The 16600-nt window shown below is 39.9% G+C and overlaps 1 protein-coding gene across 2 annotated transcripts in view; it reads right to left on the bottom strand.

Moving 5' to 3' along the window:
• Nucleotides 1-207: 207 nt before the first annotated feature.
• LOC139942831 (TBC1 domain family member 9-like) overlaps nt 208-16600 on the bottom strand; it is a 33720-nt gene continuing 17327 nt past the window's right edge. For both annotated transcript variants that reach the window (XM_071939612.1, XM_071939614.1), the window contains 10 exons: nt 15792-15938; nt 15544-15655; nt 14777-15020; nt 13734-13943; nt 12553-12723; nt 11141-11312; nt 10699-10817; nt 9204-9420; nt 7589-7701; nt 208-6153 (listed from right to left, as the gene is read on the bottom strand). In XM_071939612.1, coding sequence (XP_071795713.1) covers nt 5497-6153; nt 7589-7701; nt 9204-9420; nt 10699-10817; nt 11141-11312; nt 12553-12723; nt 13734-13943; nt 14777-15020; nt 15544-15655; nt 15792-15938 — 2162 coding nt within the window. In that variant the 3' untranslated portion in view covers nt 208-5496. The remainder of the gene's footprint in view (nt 6154-7588; nt 7702-9203; nt 9421-10698; nt 10818-11140; nt 11313-12552; nt 12724-13733; nt 13944-14776; nt 15021-15543; nt 15656-15791; nt 15939-16600) is intronic.

The following is a 16600-nucleotide window of genomic DNA, read 5'->3' as shown; positions in this document are numbered from 1 at the left end:
AGGAGTTCATGGTTCTTTGTTGTTGTTTTTGTTGTTGTTTTCTTATTACTACACTGTTTATTTACATAATCAAATAGTACATCAAATCCACAACCCAAATTTATTTAAGTTTCTTTATAATCTATCGCAAACAGTAAATGCAAATGTCAATAGTCCACCCCATTATACATGTTACAAAGAGTGCTGTTGTCAAGAGAACATTCTGAAGTCCGCATCTCGTTTCTGCTTTGTGTTTCTTTGTTGTGAAGCCAAGGACAAAAAAAAAAATCAAACTTAATCACTGCACCAGCCAAGAATCCAATGTAGAGAAAACAAGTTTCAGTTTAAGATGTGGGAGGAAAACCCTAGAGAAATATTCCAGGGGAAAACCCATGCAGTCGACCAGGCAAGGACTGAAAACAAAGTTCCTATCATAAAGAGATAATTTCGCCAGTGAAGCAAAGAACTCTCAGAAAAGCAAATTAATCACTGTACTGTACTAGCCAAGAACCCAATGAAGAGAAGAAAAGGAGGGAAATTTCAGTTTTCGATGGGAGGGAAACTGGGGAGTATATTCGAGGGAAAACCCATGCAGTCGGGCAAGGACTGAAAACAAAGTTTGCCAGTCCCAGCAGTCTTGTTATAACATGGACGAACTCCTCCATGGTCAAGAAGTCAACTAGTCATAAAAACAAACAAGGATAAAATTTATTTTCATAAAATGACAGTAATATTTATGCTTTATTAGTTATCGTGATCCATAAGTAAAAGAATGTGTCTATATAAAAATAAATGGAGAAATCAATTCATTTATTTGTTGCTGCGCCAAACGGTTTGAGGCAAGCTTTTGTGTACCTATCCAAATTTAAATAAACTCAAAATAACCCATTGCACCCACAGCAATAAGCCTTTTTGAGGTATGGCGGACCCCTTGCACGCGTGTTACACGCGGCAACTGATGCCACGCTCACCATGTTGGTGGGCAGTGGGTTTACGTGTAAACGCCACGTCGCCTAAAATGCGCACTTCACTAAATAACACATGTTCTATTTCTATGGTCAATACGCACAAATTTACCCAAACCATACAGTGTTGTAGAATTATTGCCATAGTGCCCTCTCTAAGTTTTGCTGTGGTGCCCTCTGGTGCCCCTCACCAGAGCAAAATTGATGTGCCCCTTCAAGAGTAAAGTTCAAGGCCTGCAAATGTATGGTACCAGGGTTGGCTCATCTGGAAAGTTCTATACAAAAGCTTGCCCTGAACCATTTGACATAGCAACTGTCTCTTTAGTCCGAGGAATTCAAATTTTAAGCAGTAACTGTAACTAAGCAAGTCAGTGTACCAGACTTAATTCAAATCCAACCCATTGCTGTAACCTACAATTCAGACAAAGTAATAAGTTTTGTCCGTTTGAAAAACACCAGGTTTACTTTCACATAGCTGCTTAAACATACAAAAAAAATCACTAAGCACAAAACATTTTTGCTCAACATGTTACCAGCCAAAATATGCATTTTGTACCATTTGTGACTGGTATGCTGCATATCGCTTACCAGCCATTACTAAGCAGTATCTGATGCAATAGGGTAGTCTTGGTGTTTGTATTCCACAAAATTCCACTAATCACTCCACCAACAGCTATCACTCATGAACCGCTGTGATAGCGCCCTCTATAAGCAGAAATTTGTGGAATACAAAACAGGGACGTCTTGCACCAAGACTAGCACTACGGCCAAGATTTGCTTGTCAGAGTCTACAATACTCTACAAAATATAACATTGCACTTTTCTATAGTTTCTCCCGATATAATACTATTGATATTGATATATTATTATATAGTTTGTTACGATTAATATATCATAAGACAATACTCGAATACCCGACCAGAAAATGGGGTTCGTCGGTAAATACGAGTTGCCAAAACATTGGCACTGGCAATTAAGTGAGAGCATGCATTCTTTGTGAATTTTGTCAAAAGCGAAAGTGCTTAAAACTCTGTGATGGTAAAGTTAATAACGAGAAGTCCCCTCCATCCACTATCGGCCGATTTTCTACCTTCCAGCAGTAGCATTTAAGAAGCAGGAAAATCTACTCAGCGGAAGTAGAAAGCAAGACAAGTTTTAAAATGAACATAATCTACCCAGCAAGTAGATACACAAATGGTGTTTCACAAACCAAGTATTTTTTACATGTACTTCAAAGTGAATCAAATACTGAAAATCATAAATCACTCGTTATATCGATGTCTTGAATTGTGATGTAACAGGTTCGAACCCGGCCCAAAACCCCATGCACTTCAGAAAGTATAAAAACATTAGATACATCAGCGAAAGAAAACTGTTATGGGTTCATTAGATTGAGACTCAAAGAAAGAGGCAATGACTACTTGACTTGTTTGACAACTCTTTGGGTCATGTTTCAGTGCAAGTAATGCTTTAGTACATGAGATACATTATACATTGTAAGCTGTCAATAGAGGGCGGTATATAAGATGAGTGGTATACTCTCAACAAAAACAACAGCACCCAGTAGTGGTATGCACTGCTGGGATTAGACCCATTGCATACAGTCACACTCTCAAAAAGGAGGCAGATCATTGGATAGCTGTTTTCTGTGCGTACAAACATGCGCGTGACCTTATCAGCGTACCTGTAGTACTTAGCGTTATGCAAGACGGAGCTATTGTTTTCTTACACAGAACAGAATGCGCCTCCGACCAATGCGCGTAATTTTGGGTGTCAAATCTCTTTCGTGCATGTTTGTATGTTCGCATGTTTGACACCCAAAATGATACCAAGGATAAGCACATGTGAGTACGCTGCGCGTATTGCAAGGGGTCTACAATGTATATCAATGAACAGACTCAAAATTAACACTTAGTACATGCATTGTACGCAGGTGATCATGAGGTTCAAGTCCAACTTGAGTTTTCCAGTGATTTTCTAAATAAATACCTTTCTCACACCGATAGGTCAGATGTTTTGGAAAAGCAGTTTTTTAAAACTAGTTTTTCAGTATATGGGGTGAACACAGCAGAATGGGCCATATTTTTGGCGCTCTCAATCACTTCCGGGGGTATATTCATTCATACCCAAAACAGTTATTAAAGACTGGAACACATTACCACCACATCTAATCCATCACGGACAATAAGACTTTAAAAGAGCCGTTATTATCCACCTCTAAAGCAAATTGAAACTACGGAGCATAAAAAGTGACAGAACGCCTATTCATCTGTGCAGGGCAAATCGCGTATACCCCCTGATAAAATACCAAGTGATAAAATAATATTTATAGCGCCCTCGCGCGGTCAAAAAAAAGGCGCATTGACTAGAGCGGGATTGGAACCTGCAACCTCCAGGTTCACAGGAAGGTGCTCAACCAACAACTGAAGCCCGGTTCATACTTCCTGCGAATGCGAAACGAATCTTGGCGCCATGAATTCGCAATGAATAGATCGCAGCAGTTCAACTCTGCTCACTTCTGACTTGAGAATATGGTTGAGAAAGGAGGGTTGTGCTGTCAAATTCACGTCAACTTCTCATTAGCAGGATGTACGAACCGGGCTTTACTTGTGTAGCCTTAAGTTGGCGGTTCATTATTTTTCCAACATCTTTATTTGAGGGGTGGCAGTCCAAAGTCATGCCCTTTAGTAAGGGGATCATGCCCACTTTACGCTAACACAGGGGAAGCGGCACTGTTAGACACTCACCTTAGAAACAATTTGTTGTGGAAAGTGTCGAGGCCGAGCGGTTAAGAGCACCGGATTTCTGATCAGCAGAGTGTGGGTTCGAATCCCCAGCCGTGACACTTGCGTCCTTAAGCAAGACACTTATAACCTTTGATTTGTCCTTGGGATGGGACGTAAACCCGTTGGTCCCATGTGTTGTGTAACGCATGTAAAAGAACCCAGTGCACTTATCGAAAAGAGAAGGGGTTCACCCCGGTGTTCCTGGCTGTGGCTGCTGTATGCGCCGCCGTAGCACCTTGTAAACCCTTATAAGGTGCTAAATAGTATGGTCTCAGAATTCATCACTGCAATAACCTATCTTTCTGAAAGTTTGTATATACTCAGCGCCTTGAGTACCTTCTTTGGTAGATACATGCGCTTTATAAGACTTTGATATTATTATTGTATTATTATTCACCCCCAAAATCAAGGTTAATGTATAGCAGGTCAAATATATACAACATGTAAGTCAACGTTTACACTGCGGCTTCTTTTATAAGTTTATATCTACATAAATGCCCATCTAATTTATAAAATTATTTCATTATCGTTTCAGACTTTTCATAACATCTTCATTCTCTCAGGATCACACACACTGCATGGAAAGTTTTTTGGAAATTCAGACTTTGTCATTTTCATGTCAAGTTTTTTTTTAATGAGAAACAACTTGAAGCAGAGGTCGCCCTAAGCTGCGCTGGATAGACAACGTCAAAAAGTGGGGCTGGTAGAAGCGTAGAAGAGCTGAGAATATAATAATTAATAATTTTGGGGGCTAATCATCCTTACTCGCAGCTAAGAGCTGAATTGCGAAGGACGTGGCTCCAACGTGTTCGAGAAGCTGGCATGCAAGGGCGCCTTTGGCTGCCAGCCACATCAACCCATTATGACCATGGAGCACAGCCAAAGATCGAAAGTGTTTGATTTTTCCCGAGGGAGGAAAACCGCATGTCTGGAAAGCCCTTGTGGCACAGCAGAGAACCAACGCACAACTCAACTCACATAATTATATGGCCCTGCAGCCGATTTCATGAAACGCTAGGATGAATCCTAACTCGAGTTAGGATGAGTAACCCGTCCTAACTTAGGATGGGTTCAATGCGTCCTACGTATTTGAATACGGAACTTTACTCGTTGTAAGTCCTAAGATTAATCCTAAGTTAGGAAGTGTTTGGTGAAATCGACGGCTGGCCGGGTATCGAACCGGGGTCACTTTGGTGAGAAGTGAGGGCTTTACGCACAAGCCAACCATGCCATCCGATTGAAAAGAGCAGCGATTGAAAGAGAGCAGGTGATGGCGACCACTCCAGGAGTGCGCCCCAATTACAATATGAGGAGGAGGCAGCCACGGACGCAAGTCTTTGCCCAATAATGAAGATGATGGCCTTTACATGTACATGTATACATGTGTAAATAAGTAGGTAGAGTTTACAATGGAGCTTTCATGTTGACAATATCTATGACCTTTTTCAAAACCATGGCTCCGGCTTAGGTTTCGGCTTTGGCTTGGGGTTCTGTCTGGCTATTTCCTCAGCTGACATAGAGGGCGTTCACAAGCTGTCACAGACTACAGCCGATTCAGAACTCTCTATGATCTATTTATATGGCAATTTTTGTGGATCTTCACATTGAGTAATATGTATGCAGCCTTTAAAATGGAAGAAATAATATCTTGTGCTACCATTTCATTTATGATTCATTTTAAACTAGGATCCTTTCCTTGCTCCAAGTTGACTGTAAAAGTTGCCTCGTGTGACAAGGCCCTAAGAGTCTACTTCAGCAGCGTGGCTTCAAGTAGAACTAGAGAAACTCAGCTCGCTGGTTTGTCGTTGGAGAGAACGTCCTTGCCTGAAGCCGTCCACCAGACCAATCACGTTGGGCCGCTCATCAAAGAAATCCACAATGGCAGGCTCTGTCAGCATCGACGCCAAAAACTGTTCAAACGAAATCTCCCAAGCCGGTTCGTTCTTATCGAGACCGGTCAGCGATCCTGGTCTCTGAAGCCTCATTGGGGAGTCACCAGCACCCGTCACCAGCTGAGGAGTGGCACCCCCGGGATGTACCAATATAGGTGTAGTACCCCCTGATGCAGCATCATCGGCGACCATCTGAACGTCTGCAAGCATATTGACAAGTTCAATATCATCAGAAGATTGGTTGGCGTTATCACCGCCCGCCACTTTCTCTGACATATCTTGCAACTTCCCTACCTCACCAAGCAAAGAGTCTTCTTGACTACCAGCGACCTCTGACCCTTCAGTGACCTCTGAGGCTGTAATGACCTCTGCTGCACTATGAGTCGGAGTTCCTTTCTTGAATTTCTTGCCGACCTCTCCGAGCTCAAATAGAAGAGAGCCAACGGTGGCGATTGCACGGTAAAGCTGTTGCTCCTTGGGATGTTCGACGAACATGTCGTACATCGTCTTCAAGAGTTGAATAAATTGGTCCTGTAAACAAAAATAACATAAATCGATAAATAATAAGAATACAATGTGTATATTTTTGTATGTATTGTGTTACACCCGAATGAAGTAATTTCATATGTGTTATTATTATTATTATTAAGAGATGTTAAATTTGCATCGGGGATAAATATTAATTTTGGTTTTTACCCATACACCGATGTGTGTTAGCACTGTATACTCAGTACTTTCCCCGAGTCCTGTGAAAAACCCTAACCTCTAGCCTCCAGGCAACCTCAGTAGCCTAGTTGGTAAGACACTGCTCTAGAATTGCAAGGGTCTTGGGTTCGAATCCCACCCGAGTAACATGCCTGTGATATTTTTTCACAGGACTCGAGAAAGTACTGCGTATACAGTGCTAACACACATCAGTGTATGGGTAAAAAAAAAATAATAATAATATTCTTTATCCCCGATGCAAATTTAACATCTATTACATGTATTAATGTTTACACATTGTACCAAGCTAAATCAATCACTTAACCATTCCCGCCCTCATACATGTAGGTACCCATTAACCCCTTGGTGAAGAAAAGTAATCCCTGCCCTAATACATAGGTGCCCATTTACCCCTAACAGGGGTCGAAATTGCCACTAGCCCGCTAGCCCGGGACTACCAGATTTACATCCGGGCTACTGATTTTTCCAGTTTGATAGCCCGACGGGCTAGTTGAATAATAATGCAAAAATCATCATCACAAACAATAAAGAACTATGTTATTGGTGTATTGTAAAGTTTGAGCCGTGACGCGAGACATAACGTGGCTTTTGGGCTACCAAAATCTAATCAGGGCTACTAAAAATTATTGGTCACTAGCCCTGCTGACTACCATGGAAATACACTTAATTTCGACCCCTGCCTAAGCAATATAGTTTATGAGTCTTGCTCGGGGACACAATTCAAGTGCAATGACTATGATTTTTTAACCTGGGCCAACTTCTCGGAGCTGCTGAAGCAGAAAAAGTAGCTACAAGTAAGCATAACAAAAATCATGCTTACCAGAATAAGGTTACCATCCAAAATACCATGTAACCTGTACAATTAATGACTGGTATTCTGCTTATTTTTTTGCTAAGCACATAGTTTGTAAGCAATATTGTCTGCAGAAGCAGCTCTGATACCAAACCCTGATTACAATGGGAGACTCTAGGCTCTTGGTGGCAGCAGACTTACCAGGTAAATTTCCATAGACTATTTCGCAAATACCATTGCGCAAGCGCAAACTGTCAGATGAGGTGCATGCTGGTCTAGCTAGTACTCAAATTTGATAGTTAGCTAGACTAGCATGCACCTCATTCCACGTCTATTGTGCGCATACCGAGTATTTGCGATAAGGTCTATTATTACGCTGGTAAGTCTGCTGCCACCAAGAGTCCTAAATTTCTCCCATTAGGGGGACAATTTTGTACCCCTCCCTACCTGGTTTATTCGGGGGACATGCTTGTACCCCTTCTTCCTTTTGGCTTCTTCTTTCTCCTCCTCCCACTTCCGAAGATAAAACCGGTACCCCTCCCTCTCGGCTTCCATCTCATCTAATGTGGATAAAAGATCATAAATAGTTTCAGAAAGGTGGTACAGCGGAGCAAGAACCTGTGACTTTAGCGAGGTACCGTTTAAGATTGTACTATGTCTAGGCCTATGTCTAATAGAAAGAGATAAATAATCATGGAAGTTTATTATGAAAAGTGAAAACTTATAAAGCGCACGAATCGGCTCATGGAGCTAAATATAAAGACTAACATAGCCTACACATGTCTAATAATTAAAATGGAAATGTAAGCCTAAGCTAAGAAGAAATCCAGAATACAATACATGTGGTAGGGCAATACAAAATATAGAGAAACTGTTGTACAATAAATAACTTGTTGTTGTAACTACAATTGTACGTTCATATCTTCTGAGGCAGTTTGAAAGCAACCAATTCCAGAAGTTTTTAAGAAAGAAAACAATTTATTTATTTATTATTATTATCACAGTTAATTGAAGCAGGTGGCCCAAAGGCCAAAATCGCCTCAGTATACAAAGTTAAAAGAACTTAAACCTGCAGTAAAATATTACAGTTAAAATTACAAAAATACAACAAACACAAGAGCCATGTGGCTTTAGAAATACATAGCAAATTGAAGATAAGATCAAAATCATTTCAATGTACAAAGTTAAAAGAACACAAATTGCATTAAAATATCACAAGGTTGAAGTTACAAAAATACAACAGACACAAGAGCCAAGTGGCTTAAGCAATATACATGATAAACAGCAAATTGAAATAAGACCAAAATCATTTCAATGTACGAAGTTAAAAGAAACAAAACATTGCATTAAAATTTCACAAGGTTGAAATGACAAAAAATACAACAGACACAAGAGCCAAGTGGCTTAAGCAATATACATGATATACAGCAAATTGAAATAAGACCAAAATCATTTCAATGTACGAAGTTAAAAGAACACAAATTGCATTAAAATATCACAAAGTTGAAATGACAAAAAATACACAAACACAAGAGCAAAGTGGCTCTTAGCAATACACAGCAAATTGAAAGACAAGACCGAAATCATTTCAATGTACAAAGTTAAAAGAACAAAAGTTGCATTTAAATGTTACAAAGTAAAAATTAACACAAAAGCCAATTAATGTGGGCCCCAGCAAGCACTTGTGGTAGATGATTCAAAACATACAAAAGTTTAGCTAAAAGAGACTTTTGAGAAGTCCTAAAGCCCGGTTCATACTTCCTGCGAATGCGCAAGCGATGCGAATTTGACCTGAATTTGACGTCACAACCTTCCTTTCGCATCGATTGTCGATATTCGCAAGTGAGTTGAGCAGGGTTGAACTGCTGCGAATTTTTCATTGCGAATTTGTGACGTCAACATTCGCTTCGCATTCACATTCGCAGGAACTATGAACCGGGGAAATTGGGGGTTGGGGGGGGGGGTGGGGGCAAATAAAACAATTGTTGGAGTTGAGCAAAGTTAACATCCCTTGTGGTTTATTACTTGCTGTTAAAAATTCAAACATCTTGTTTTACTTTACCTCTTTTATTTGTGGATTGTTCTCTTTCCAGCAAGACAGTCTGAAGTTCATCTCCCGTCGGATCAAAGACGTCTCCTTTTGTTTCTTCCTCTTCATTGTCCCCCTCTGTAGGTGGGGTCTTTGTGGGTGATTCGGAAGAAGTTTGCCCTGACAAGTCTTCAGAGTTTTCGGGCGAGGATTGAGTCTTGTCTGCACTATCACATATTGGTATCGGTTCCTGGCAATTTAAAAAAAATCATCTTGGTTTAAATCTTGCAGACAGACATGAAAAGTGTGAATTCAGATGAAAGTCTCGATTTCTCATCCCTAAAAGAGTCTTTCAGAAGGCTAACTAACATGACTAAGAACACAACTTACATAAACAGGCAACATTATTATTGTTTGGTAATTTCACTTAAAATTACAAAAATACAAGTACATGTAATAATATACAATCTGAATAAAACTTTACAAATATGAAATATTAAAAGGAATTCAACTAGATTATAATCAACCAACAAATCTTGAAAAAAAAACAGCAGGCAAAGGGGGTACAACAAAGTTTTTAAAAGGGGGAAGGCAGAAAAGGTGGGAGTAACAAAACAAAAATAACAAATGACAACAGAATAGACAGGTTTGCAAGGACTGTCAACAAGAGGTGTGTAATTAAGAATATAAATCATTTGAGGTTGAACAAACAAAAATTGTCTATTGACCCATTTCACCTGACGTCATCATCAGAAAAATCTTGAATGCGCCATACTGGTGGGCAATTTCACTGTGCGTTTTCATATAACAACTCTATGCTGTGCGTTATGCGGTGAAGTGCGCATTTTAGGCGACGCGGCGTTAATACACGTAAACCTAACTGCCCACCAACATGGTGAGCGTGGCATCAGTTGTCGAATGTGACATGCGTGCAAGGGTCAATAGAGGGATTTGAACCAATGACCTCTGGATTGACATGCCAGCGCTCTACCAACTGATCTATCTAGCCCTAATGTTACCAGTTCTCCCTATTTTATCAATATACAGAGTGCCAGTCAGAAGCCAAACAATCATTATGGTTTATTATTATTTGATAAGAGTCTCCTGACGATGACTAGAGCAAGCTAGTCGAAACGTTGAGACCAATTTCAGAACTGACTCCGCGGCAGTACAGTTAATTACGACCCTATAAGCTAAAGTAGTAGTCCAGTCTAATTTCTATACCATCCGCCCTGGTAATAGTTAAAAGCAGGACAGTTCTTTTCAGAACTGAGAAGTCTCCCGAACCTCCGATTATCTACTCCACGGCAGTAGAATAAAGCAAGACAGTTCCCTAAGAACAAACTCTACCTGGCAGGTAGATACACACATGGTGTTACCGCAAACCAAATATACATTGATACCTCACCATGCAATGCCTCAAATCCTATATAAGAGTACATGTATATTAGCGTTACATAAGCAGTCAAGATTGAAAAACATGAAAAGAGAGAGGAGGGGGGGGTTGTAAGAGATGTTAGGTTCTTACTGGAGGATGTTCTGAGGTAGGCGTCTTGAGAGTGTTTTCAAAATACTCGACGGCGTCGAGGGCAGCCTCTGCTTCGTCTGGTTCCTCTGGGGAGGGTTGGCCGACGGTACTGTCTCCATCTGAAGAGGAGAGAAGATGAAAATGCCATCATTATCAAAACCCAAAAATCACACTGCAGGGACAATCCCCAGGTAATCAAACCCCAGGAAAGCCCTATCATTTTCCAAACCCTTTAATGATATTAATAATATAAAATAATGATAAAATGCATTTATATGGCGCCTTATGTACCCCAAAGTGTCTCACAATAAAAAAATTTAAAAACACAGACAATAAATTAAGTGCACAGAAAGCCACCAGGCAATAGAAATAAACCAAACTAACCTAGATTAAAAATGCGAAACAAAGCATTGGGAAAAACCACAATGAAAGATATAACTACCAGTCTGAGTGTCTCCAGACACACTCTCCATGTCTTCAGGGAGGAGAGCTGGAGGTAGATGGAGGTTGTAGAGAAGGCGTAGACGCTCTGGTAACTCCCCTCGACACATGATGCCTAGACCCCAAGAAAACTCACGGAAGTTGATCAAGTGATCTCTGTCTTCGTCTAGAAGCTGAAAACAAACCCCAAATATTTATGAATTTCTTGTTTTGATTTATGTGTCACGGCCAGGTGTACATAAAAACAACACCCCCCGTTTAATTTTGGTTAATTCCTGCTTTGCGTAGCGCTCCCTTTGTTCTCATTTGTATTTCCAACCGTTAGCGTCATTCTTAAACTGGCCAAACTATCATCAACATCTCTGTTCACCCAATTTACAGGTACATATATGATTCTTATTTTTTTTATTATATCTTTATGCCTCATTTCTTAAACTTTCAAGTCTTACCTATTTATCAATAGAATGCATGAGAATTGATTGTTTCTTAAAATCAATATATTTGTGCTATTTAGTGTATTTTTAATCAATGTTCTTTTGGTAAACATGAGATATGTGGTTCGCCAAGATGGCGACCGGGATTTAGTTTTATTCATTTTCCATTTAATATATTTGTAGTTATTGTTTAACTATTATTGTTTAACTGTTACTGTTTAACTATTTTGCTTAATGTAATTCTTAAATTGGCCAAACTGTCATCAACATCTCCGTTCACCCAATTTACAGATTCCGACAATAAACGATTCATTCAAGAGATCTTCAAATCCAGTTTCCCCGTGCCTTATCAAACAGTGACTTAACAACATCTCTGAAGCAAACTCAACTCCTTAGATGTGTGCAGCCCAGAAGCCAATGGGAGACTTTTTGAAAGCTCTGCCACTAGAGGGCAGCAGACCTACCAGGTAAGGGTGCACAACTACTATAGCAAACAATGGTAATGCTAAAAATTCAAAAATACTCAACAAATATTTAGAAGTCTCTCAGCCTCTTGAAAATTAAATCAGATACATTGTCATACAACTTAACTTCAGATTTCTTCTCAATTTTTGGTAGGTCAGCATTTTGGAATTTTCGCTAATTACCCTAGAAGAAACACTTCCAAAAACTCATGCATACCGCTTGTTATCATTGGGGAACTCGTGTCCAGTACGTCCTGTTTCAGAACAGTTTGGTTTATGCTGGCAATGTGTTATGAAAAACAAAATACAGTTTGGCTAAATCTAAAATACAAAATCAAAAACACGCAAAACACAAGGTATTTGCTGTCAGTGACCGTCACTCATGCTTCTCCTATTCCTAAGTTGTTGACATTACCTGGTGAAGAGCGCCCTCTCTTGGTGATTGGCAGATAGTCTAAAGTTTCCCATTTGCTCACATGTAGCTAATAAAACTTTCTGAATCTGTTCATATTTACCCTGAATGCCCTGATAGCGAGCAGGTCAGCCTGAGTCCCAAAGGCCCACGGCGAGAAAGTCAAGAATAACGTCCGGAACTTCTCGACATCAATCTTAAAAGTTGTCAGGAAATGCTGTGTTTGGTCGAGGACTGGTGTTCCACTCAGGATGTTACTAGATAAATATTCCTCCTGGAAAGACACAAAAGGAAGAAAAAGTTGATTTTTATTGAAAGGGGACTTGTAAAGAATCAAGTATACAGCGGACTGTGCAAGTCTCGCACGTATCGAAATCGAGAAAACAAGTCAAACGCAGACTCTTTTTTACAGAAATCAAATCTTCTTTTTAAATTATATTCACACAAAATTCCTAAAAAGTAATAACACTCCTAGCATTTTAGGGGGAAACAAATTAAATGTTGACATTATTTGTTAAAAAAACAATTGAAAACAAATTAAAACATGGGATGAGATGCTTATTCGACCTCAATAATAATTACCAAGTACGAATAACAAACGGGGAAAGTAAATGTACCATTAGTAAAGGGTACTTTACACACATTAATAATATTTTTATTACCGATGCAAGTTTATCATCCATCAAATTTGTCTGTTTATCAAGCTCTACGACTTTGGCCTAAACTTTGGTCTTTACTCAACTCAACATTACATTATGATTACATTTCTTTATTATGTCTGCACTAAAAATACAGATATTTGTATTCCATTGGCAATTGAAACATAAAATCACAAAACAACTCTCACAAAAACAACCACAGCATTTTTTTAATTTTTTTTTTATGCAAGTCGCCTGACACATAAGGCCTGAAGGCCACTTCAAGGTGTGGGCTACAATTATATTTTCCAGAGGCCGTTGCCACCTACTCCTAGGGCTGAAACAGGGTTACCCCTTTCACAGTCCATACGAATGTAGGCTTGGGTATCATCAATTCAAAGCCTGGCCGGTAGAGCAGTAAGCACTACCTCCCCAATTTTATGTAGCAAGTGTCATGACCGGGATCCGAACCCACACCCTGCTGATCAAACACCAGTGCTTGAATCCCATGCTCTTAACCGCTCGGCCATAAGTTAAATACCAATACAGAAAATACAGTAAGACGTACAATTACAGACAATTGACACTTTAAAAGCTACAAAATTTCAAAATGTCCAAAAATTGCAAACTAACAAATTTGACGCACCTTAAAGATGGTATACAGCTCTTCTAGTTCTTGTGTATTGAATTGCACCTCTCCAGCTAGACTACGAACGACGGTCCGTCGAGCGGTGTCCTCGAGCCCCTGTACGACACGTAGTCGCTGATTGAGACGCATCTTCTTGATCTGATCGGTGCGGATGTAGCCGTACTTGGAGTACGCGCTGTGGATGAGGTCTGAGACGTCAATGTCCGGCTGTAATGACGAAGAAAATATCACAACGTCAATAATCAGTTTTGAGTGGTGAGGCATCAATGTGTACTTGGTTTGCGGTAACACCATGTATACATCTACTTGCTGGGTATATCTACTTGCAAATGAAATTTGTAAAAAAAAGTAAGAGAGGAAAATGCCATGTACAGTGAGACTTTGTATTCCAATAACGAGTACAAGGATAGATCTAGATAATAATAATAATGATAATAGAGAAAATTTATATTGCACACAAATCCGCAAGAAAATTCTCATGGGGTATACAAAGCAAATAAGATAATATTAGTAAAAGCAACATCCGGCTGTAATGACGAAGAATATATCACAGTGTCATTAAATTAATTTTGTTGCAGCATAATAATATTTATAGAGTGCCTTATGAGAGGACGTCAAGGTGCTTCACAGGTAAAAACAGAAGCGGAACTTAAGTTTACAGCAAAATTAACCAATAAGCAAAACATAAGAGTCAGTAAAAATTATTAAAAGCCTAATTTTACAGGTACAATGTACTATGAAAACAAAGTTTAAAAACTCTGCCAATAGACAATTAGCTTCAAAACACCACAGTAAAACAAGCAAATCAATGTATGAGGGGAGAGATTACAAGCTAGACACCCTCGGCATACGAACTTCAGTATTTGTAAAACAATAGCGATTTAAAGTAATGATCAAAAATTTGCAAAAAAAAATGTGCAAATTGAAGCCAAAAAGCGTAGCATACATGTCACATAACAAAGCTAGTCCATGATGTAATCAGAGATGTGCCCACTTTCTTCATATAAGAGAGAAAGTTAAAACTTTGTATTTTAACTCACCTTTCTATTGATGGTCATCCCACCCAGTGTTGACGTATGAGGCATATGGGGCATTGTAGCGTCTTTGTTACGAACACTCTCCAAGTACGTGCTCAAAACCGTCATGGCCATTCCGTCGTCCTCACACTTCATCAACTGGTCGTAGTTGGCGCTGAGAACTGCGAGAGCGATCTGGAAGATGACTCGGGCTCCATCGTAGAAGAAACAGTCCATGATCTGAACTGCACTCTCAAATGGCATGACGCTATAAGACAACGAAATATTTATTATTTATTAATCATCCGGTGATCCATATCACACCTGTATCTGCGTGGAATACCAGGCCTGGCAAGGCTGGGACAAGAAGGAAAGGAAAGCCCAACGACATTAAAGGAACACGTTGCCTTGGATCGGTCGAGTTGGGTTTTGAAAAGCGTTTGTAACCGTGTGTTATAAAATGCATATATGATTAGAAAGATATTTTCAAAGTAGAATAAAATGATCCACACAAGTATCACTCGAAATTGCGTGGTTTTCCTTTTACCTCGTCAACAAACAAGGGCGGCCATTTATGGGAATCCCATAAATGGTTGATTGTAGTAGTTTGCAAAGTAAAAGGAAAACCACACAATTTCGAGGCAAATGTGTGTGGATCATTGTATTCTACCTTTTAAACATCTTTCTAACCATATGCATTTTATAACAAACGGTTACAAGCGCTTTTCAAAGACCAACTCGACCGATCCAAGGCAACGTGTTCCTTTAAGAAGACAAGCTTAGTATCTCACCTGATGAAGATGGTAAGAAACCATGACAGAGAGATCATGCTGAGAATCCCAAGCTTCTCCATCTTAGTGTATAAATCTGGCAAGTATTCCTTGGTCAGAGCTTCAAAAACTCCTGTAGAGACAAAAATAAAAATGACTTACATTTAAAGTCATGTATACGTTTGGCAATCACTCATAAAAATTAGTGTTAATAAAACTTAAGGTAAGAAGCCTTCAGCGGCTTTCGATAGTATAAAGCATTTACCAACCTTGATCAATGAGGGCGCCAACAACACGCGTATTGTAATAGTCTGGTAGTAGCCTCTCGCATATCGCCGTTAGCAACCAGAATGCTTCCTCCTCATTTGCATACAGTAGGAGGACAGAGGTCACAATGTTCATGGCTTGACAGTAACCTGGTGAGACAAAAAACATTTGATCTTATCATCTCATATTCAACTACTTTTGCTTGTCTTTCATTGCCTGCAAGGATCTGGGCCCAATTTCATGGCTCTGCTTACCGCCGAATTCTGCGCTTACAATTGCGATTCCCCGCTTACGTGCAAGCGCCGAATTTCTTCGCTAGCCTTGTAAGCATAGAATGTCTAGTAACGTAAAGTACGCATGTGAAGAAGCCCAAATTCGCCGCTAACCCGTGGAATACGCTTGTCGTTAGCACAGAATTCCCTGCTTCCGTAAGCGCCGATTCTGTGGTTACGGTAAGCAGAGCCATGAAATTGGGCCCTGCTCCTGAGTACAATACTAATCTGTTCGTTCAATATCATCCCTCAATGAGTCTTCGATCTTCCGATTATTTTTCACTTGTGGTTCCTAAAACTCACACCTTATGGGGGGATCGTGCTTTCGCAAATGCTGGATCTTCCCTGTGGCCAGGAATACTACTTTCGCTTAGTGGATCGAAGGGACTTCTCGTTAACTTCACTGTCATGGAGTAAGTTCTTACTTGGTCTCTCACCTATACTTGGGTTTCTATAAGCGAAGGCAGTCAGGGCCAGGAGTAAGTTCTTAATTGGTCTCTCACCTATACTTGGGTTTCTATAAGCGTGGAAAGTCAGGG

Source organism: Asterias amurensis, chromosome 10 (assembly GCF_032118995.1).
Source record: "Asterias amurensis chromosome 10, ASM3211899v1".
Classification (NCBI taxonomy): Eukaryota; Metazoa; Echinodermata; class Asteroidea; order Forcipulatida; family Asteriidae; genus Asterias; species Asterias amurensis.
This window is presented reverse-complemented; position numbering and strand designations above follow the sequence as displayed.